The sequence below is a fragment of the Sander lucioperca genome, chromosome 6 (assembly GCF_008315115.2).
Source record: "Sander lucioperca isolate FBNREF2018 chromosome 6, SLUC_FBN_1.2, whole genome shotgun sequence".
NCBI classification, from domain to species: Eukaryota; Metazoa; Chordata; class Actinopteri; order Perciformes; family Percidae; genus Sander; species Sander lucioperca.
The window spans coordinates 37,774,727-37,782,226 of record NC_050178.1 but is presented as its reverse complement, the minus strand read 5'-3'; the positions used below and the strand labels follow the sequence as shown (position 1 = coordinate 37,782,226).

Here is a 7,500-nt window from a genome sequence, read left to right as displayed (position 1 = left end):
CAGTCCTCCAAAGTACCCCTAGGGGGTCACGTACCCCCTGCAGGCCTCCAGAGTACCCCTACCCATAGATATAGAACAATAGATATGACATGACGTCATAACAAATGGCATAACTGTCCGCCATCTTACTAGGGTACTGTTTACAATTGTCACCTATGGCAGCAAGTATGGTTATCAGCTGTGCAGTACCTAACTGCTTTACCAGAAGGACCGAAGAGACCCAGGAGGCTGGCATCACTTTCCACATGTCAGTAGGAGTAGATAAAGTATTTTTCTCTTCTTTTTTTAACTATAAATACAGAAAAGTTGGTGAACTAGCTAGCTAGCTAGTTACGTTACCTAGCAACTGTTAACGGACTGGCTGAGATGTCAGTTATTGGTGATTGCTAGCTAGCTCTAAACAGCATTTATGAACAGCAAACATTGTTTTAGTTGATTGATTTTTGACCTCAAATAAGACATTTAGTAACGTTAGCATTATAACAGTTTTTTTAACACGTCGTTAATATTATATATATTATATCTGTGTTAAGTTTTCAGTTAAATTAAAGTTGACGACAAGTACTCTTCTTTACTCCTAAATCTCATTTTATAATATCTCAAGACAAATCCAGCAAGCTAACGGTACGTTAAAATGTAACGTTACACATAGAGTAAAGTTACGTTACACAAATCAACATTAGCCACATCCAGCAACACGGAGCCCTAACCGACCAGCAGCACTTAACGTGACATTTTCACCAGCTAACGTTAGCTCCCCAAACATTAGCCATGTTGAATCCTGCTGTCACTCATCATATATTAACATCTAGTGTTGTCAGCTTACCTCATGCCTTTACACCATTTTCCTTTCAGTAAAGCAAATTAAAACTTAATAATCCATGTCTTGATGAGGTAAAGTAACTTCAATCCAGAAAGGATTCCTACTTCAGCAGCAAAGTCTCCGCATTACTATCGTAAATGTAATTTCCATAACATAACGTTAGCGCAATGAAAATTGCGACAAGTCCATCAGCAGTTGTGGTGAAGTCATTATAGTCTTTATCAACAAGAACTCATTGAAGCTAGCGAGGCTCTTCAACTACTCCACTCATCGTCAAAACTAACTCCATGCCGGCCGGTTGACAGGAAGAAAACAAACGCTAAACAGGAAGTAGCGGGGTTGATGGGAAATGTGGTCTTATAGTTGAGATAAAATCTACACACATAAATAAATGTATTAATAAATTACAGTTGGATGTTTCTCTCATGTGTCTTTTCGTAACTACCGCTCTATAGACCATAATACTGAATCTGTTTAGGATTTCTACGTTAAAAAATATTGTTTAATGCAGGGGTCACCAACCTTTTAGAAACTGAGAGCTACTTCATGGGTACGGAGTCATACCAAGGGCTACCAGTTTGATACGCTCTTCTGAAATAACAAATTTTCTCAGTTTGCCTTTAGTTATATATGATTATTAATGATTAATGATAGTCATCTATGTGAAGACACTGATCACGTTAATGATTTCTCACAATAATTATCAACAATGACTTAACAAGGTGGGAAACAGATAATATCAATATTCAATTTTCATTTTTAGAACAGGCCTGAGGGCTCCTCATGTGGTCCTTGGGGGCTACCTGGTGCCCGCGGGCACCGTGTTGGTGACCTCTGGTTTAATGTATATTAGCCATTCAGAATACCAAAGACAGTTTTTACATATTAAGTTCAGGCACAATTGAAAAAATAAAATTATTACCTGCAATATAAATGCAAAATTATGAGATTATCTTTATAATTGAACGAATTACTTGTTCTCTTGGCGCTATATCGATCAAAATTCCACCCAAATCTCTATTTTTTGTTTCTTTCTAGAAAGGCACAGTTGTCTTACAGTCATTACTTTGAATTAAAACCACTATTGATGTATTGGTAGAAACATATAAGGATTATAAAGACAACATGAGCCTCTTTCCCCATTGATTCCAATTGAAGCAATTCTAAAAGTTAACCCTGGTAAGATGGCCGCCAAGTGGTTCCATCCTGGAATGGAAAGTATGAATTACATGTCATATCTATTGTTCTATATCTACGCCCCTACCCCTCGAAAGTTTTAGCCGTTTTCGTCAACATTTTCAGTGTTTTTGTTGACTTTTTTGGAAAGTTTTCCTGCTGGAAATGCAGCTTTAAAGAGCTTCAGACATTGGCTTCATTTTCCAGACTCGGAAGTTTCGTCCGTTATGTTTTTTTGTACAGGTGTGTATTCAGCAGGTGTGTGTTCAGCAGGTGTGTGTTCAGCAGGTGTGTGTTCTGCAGGTGTGTGTTCAGCAGGTGTGTGTTCAGCAGGTGTGTGTTCTGCAGGTGTGTGTTCAGCAGGTGTGTGTTCTGCAGGTGTGTGTTCAGCAGGTGTGTGTTCAGCAGGTGTGTGTTCTGCAGGTGTGTGTTCTGCAGGTGTGTGTGTTCAGCAGGTGTGTGTTCAGCAGGTGTGTGTTCAGCAGGTGTGTGTTCTGCAGGTGTGTGTTCTGCAGGTGTGTGTTCAGCAGGTGTGTGTGTTCTGCAGGTGTGTGTTCAGCAGGTGTGTGTGTTCAGCAGGTGTGTGTTCAGCAGGTGTGTGTTCAGCAGGTGTGTGTTCTGCAGGTGTGTGTTCTGCAGGTGTGTGTTCAGCAGGTGTGTGTTCAGCAGGTGTGTGTGTTCTGCAGGTGTGTGTTCTGCAGGTGTGTGTTCTGCAGGTGTGTGTTCTGCAGGTGTGTGTTCAGCAGGTGTGTGTGTTCTGCAGGTGTGTGTTCTGCAGGTGTGTGTTCTGCAGGTGTGTGTTTAGCAGGTGTGTGTTCTGCAGGTGTGTGTTCTGCAGGTGTGTGTTCTGCAGGTGTGTGTTTAGCAGGTGTGTGTTTTGCAGGTGTGTGTTCAGCAGGTTTTTGTATTGCAGGTGTGTGTTCAGCAGGTGTGTGTTCAGCAGGTGTGTGTTCAGCAGGTGTGTGTTCAGCAGGTGTGTGTTCTGTAGGTGTGTGTTCAGCAGGTGTCGGTGAAGCAGAGCGATGAGGACAAACATTTCTACCCTGCATCCCATAATACGTGAGAGTCTTCTGATAGTTCAGACACAATCTAGCGTAGTTATGGTTCCCGTGCAGCTGAGTGTGAAGTGTTTACATAAAGCAGGCAGTTTGTCTGATGAACCAAACAAAGCCCTCGGAGAAGGAAAGTTGCATTCATGCATTTGCTGTGTGTGTGTGTGTGTGTGTGTGTGTGTGTGTCTATGTGTGTGTGTGTGTGTGTATGTGTATGTGTCTGTGTATGTGTCTGTGTGTGTGTGTGTGTGTGTGTGTGTGTGTGTCTGTGTATGTGTCTGTGTGTCTGTGTGTGTCTCTCTCTGTGTATGTGTGTGTGTGTGTGTGTGTGTGTGTGTGTGTGTGTGTGTGTGTGTATGTGTCTGTGTGTGTGTGTGTGTCTGTGTGTTGTATGTGTCTGTGTGTCTGTGTGTGTCTCTCTGTGTATGTGTCTGTGTGTGTGTGTCTGTATGTTGTATGTGTGTGTGTGTGTATGTGTCTGTGTGTGTGTGTGTGTGTGTGTGTGTGTGTGTGTGTGTGTGTGTGTGTCTCTGTGTATGTGTGTGTGTGTGTGTGTGTGTCTGTATGTTGTATGTGTGTGTGTGTGTATGTGTCTGTGTGTGTGTGTGTGTGTGTGTGTGTGTGTGTGTGTGTGTGTGTGTGTGTGTGTGTGTGTCTCTGTGTATGTGTGTGTGTGTGTGTGTGTGTGTGTGTGTGTCTCTCTGTGTATGTGTCTGTGTGTGTGTGTGTGTGTGTGTGTGTGTGTGTGTGTGTGTGTGTCTGTGTGTGTGTGTATATGTGTCTGTGTGTGTGTGTGTGTGTGTATCTATATGTGTATGTGTGTGATGCATTCAAGACACACATTGTGCTGTCAGAACATATAACGCTCTCTCTCTCACTCTCTCTCACTCTCTCTCCCTCTCTCTCTCTCTTTATCTCCCATCTTCTCTCTCTAGTCCTCCAAACAGTAAGACCATACAGCTTGATCCTAATTTCTAATACCACACACACGAGCGTTTTCCGTCCTCACATCTAAACCAGAGAATTTAACGGTCACCCCTGCAAACACACGTCAACAAAAAAAACGTTGACGTGTGTTTAAAAAAAGGTGACGTTGCGCTTTTTTCAATGTTTTTTTAATACTGAAGTCGCTGTTTTTTGATGCTTTTTTATGCTTTTTTTGGTGCTATTTTCAAAGTTTTTTTAAATGCTTTTTAAAAATATTTTTGAGGATGTTTTAAACGCTTTTTTCAAACATTTTTTTAATGCTTTTTTTTACGCTTTTGACAAGACTTTCACCCAGGAAACGGGCATTTATGTCCCGGTAATGTTGTAATGCAAACCATGAACATAACTAGTCCTTTTGGTGTCTAAACTTAACTGTCGTCGCCGCGTGACGCTCGCTATATCGGCTAAATCTGGCAATCAGTCCTCCAAACCGTACGATGTCTGCCGTTCCTCTAATCCGACACACAGCAGCGTGTCATCAGTTAGCGCCCCCTAGTGGTGGCAAGAAATACATCCTCATTATTTAAATGAGAGCTGCAGCTCACACACACACAGACACACACACACAGTGCGTCTCACTATCTTTGTGGGGACCCATCATTGACATAATGCATTCCCTAGCCCCTTACTCTAACCTTAACCATCACAACTAAATGCCTAACCTTAACCCTTACCCTCACCCTAACCATAACCTAATTCTAACCCTAATCCTAAAACCAAGTCTTAACCCTCAAACAGACCTTTAACCTTGTGGGGTCCAGCATTTTGGCCCCACAAAGCTGTTCGGACCCCACAAGTACTGTATTCCCGGTTTTTGGACCCCACAAATATAGTTAAACAAGAACACACATACACACACACGCACACACAGACACACACACACAGATACACTCACACACACACACACACAGAGACACACACACACATAGACACACACACACACACACACGAACACACACACACACACACACACACACACACACACAGACTCACTAGTCATAACATGAACCAGTTTAAGCCTTGTATGGACACTTTTTCCGACATTTTAGACATTTTTTTTCAAAATGTTTGATGTTTTTTTGCGATATTTTTGTTTGTCTCTGCGGTTTTTTTCCTAAAACTGAAGTTCATATTTTTATATTTTTATCAAATATCATTATAGGCTGAAATCAAAATATATATCCAAACTATAAATCTGATATGAAAACTCTTCTCATTTATTTGTAGTATTTTTAAAACGATTGTTCCCTCCCCCTGTTGCCAAAGAGAATAAGGTCATTCAATTTCCATTCGTCTGATCAATAAGTAGCCTATGACCTAATTATATTGTCAATAATACGTGACAATAGCATATGATCTGATATACAGCTTAGCCCGGTGGCAGAACTGATAATAAGCTTTTATATATAAACATTTGAGAAAATAACCATGAGAGCGCACCAAACTCTATGGAAGAAAATGTGTATTTAACATTAATTTGCTTGCTGACGATAATAGTGACCCTGTGCAAAACAAAATCAAATTATTTCTTAATAAATATGACTGATTGATTAATTCGGAATTATTTACGTTACCATAGAAGCTTTTCTTTTTGAAAAATACCTTCACTGGAGATATTTTATGAGAGTGGTTGCTGCCACATTCACGGCTTTTTTCGATGAAAGCGCTCCGGCAAACCAACTCTCAAAAGAGACACATTCATTCAATTCTTTACTGTTTCGTGAATTAAATGAGTGCCGAATGAAAGAGAGCCATTGTTAGTGCATTTTAAGTCGTACATTGTGTTCTACATTGACATTGTTTTGCCAACGAGCGTGTAAATATAAAATTGCGATGTTTTTCTATGGAGTTCGGTTACAAACTATGAACAGATTCCAGACCTTTGGAACGTTGATTAAACCATTGGGCTTACCGTTGGGGCGGCCGAGGCGGGAAACTGGAGCTCCATAAGCCGGTGGGCATCTACCGTCGAGCCGTTTTCGCTCCACGCGGATGCTGCTGACAGCGCCAGGGTCTCTGTTGCGCGCACCGCCGTGCAGTTGGGCTCGCGGTCGCTGCACGAAATGATGCTCTGGCGTGCGGACCGCAGCAGCTCGCTCTTCCCGCCGTTCATCCTCCTCGCTCCTCCTCGCGCGCCCTGAAGGAAGAGAGAGAGAGACGTTATGACTGACAAACACAGTCACAGTAATTACAGTCTTTAAAATAATTCACCAGCTGCAACATTAAATTAAAAGGTTGGAAGCAGGACTTGTACAAGAGTATATCCACTCGGTAGTTTGTAAAAATACAAAAAAAGTGGTTTAAATGTTGGGGAAAAAACGTCAGAAAAGCAACAAAAATGTCAAAAAAAACGGCTAAAATGTCTTAAAAACCATAAAAATGTCGGAAAACGTTAAAAAAAAAAAAAAACATCAAAAAAAGGGACAAAAACACAACAAAGGGGACAAAAATGTTGGCATCTATACCTGGTAAAAAATTTAATTTTCTTAATCCCGATTAATCGTTGAATTTCTATAGTTAATTGCGATTAATCACATATTTTTATCACGATAAATATTCTATTATTTTGCATTTCAGAACAGTTTTTAAGTCCATATTAACAATGGAAAGCCATTCTTACCAGTGGATCTGGATTGGGAATCAAATGAATGCAAAGAAAGTGACTTTATGAACTTGATTTTAAGATTTGTATTTGTTTATTATATATTTAATCTATAGTCACACATTTGAATTTAACAACAACTTTGAATGCACCACGAGGCTGTAAATTACCAGTTTCATTGAACGCACCGTCTGTGTTTTGACAGCAGCAGCTGCAGATTGTTACATAACGGTGTTCAATCTGTCGGTACACGATCCGTTCTGCGCATGCACAAGATAATACTGTTTTACCGAGGATACGACCTGCACGATCTGTTCCACGCTAGCCTATGGCTAGCCTCCACCGGGAAGCTAACGTTAGTTTAGCTAACAGCTAATTCGGCTAACCGCTAGCTGACAGCTAGATTCAGTCTAAAATAACGTTAACTCAAACGTAATGGGAAAAGCAGCTACAGCTAAATTAAGACTTCACAGTAATAACAATAAAGACAAGTATTGAGTGATTGTATTTTAAATGAGCACAAGTAAAGTAGAACTGACGTAACAGCTGTTATATATGTTAGGTGTTTGTTATATATGTCAACGTTTATTTTCAAGTTTTATTTTGAGGGTCTTTTAAAGTTATTACATGCTGTCTCAGCTAGCAGTTAGCCGAATTAGCTGTTAGCTAAACTAACGTTAGCTTGGCTGTCGACCGGAAGCGTGGAACAGATCGTGCAGTGTCGTAAATCCTCGTACAACCGCGCATGCGCGAACATTTTGCGCATGTGCAGAACGGATCGTGCAGGCAGAACGGATCGTGTACCGACACAATCCTCTACAGTGAAATACAGTCAAACTTTACACCGTTTAGCGTTAGCT

General features: G+C 40.9%; 1 protein-coding gene across 2 annotated transcripts in view; it reads right to left on the bottom strand.

Annotated features, from left to right (window-relative positions):
* LOC116052858 (melanopsin-A-like) overlaps nucleotides 1–6,163 on the bottom strand; it is a 32,593-nt gene extending 26,430 nt beyond the window's left edge. For both annotated transcript variants that reach the window (XM_036002502.1, XM_036002501.1), the window contains exon 1: nucleotides 5,951–6,163. In XM_036002502.1, coding sequence (XP_035858395.1) covers nucleotides 5,951–6,151 — 201 coding nt within the window. In that variant the 5' untranslated portion in view covers nucleotides 6,152–6,163. The remainder of the gene's footprint in view (nucleotides 1–5,950) is intronic.
* Between the last annotated feature and the right edge of the window lie 1,337 nt (nucleotides 6,164–7,500).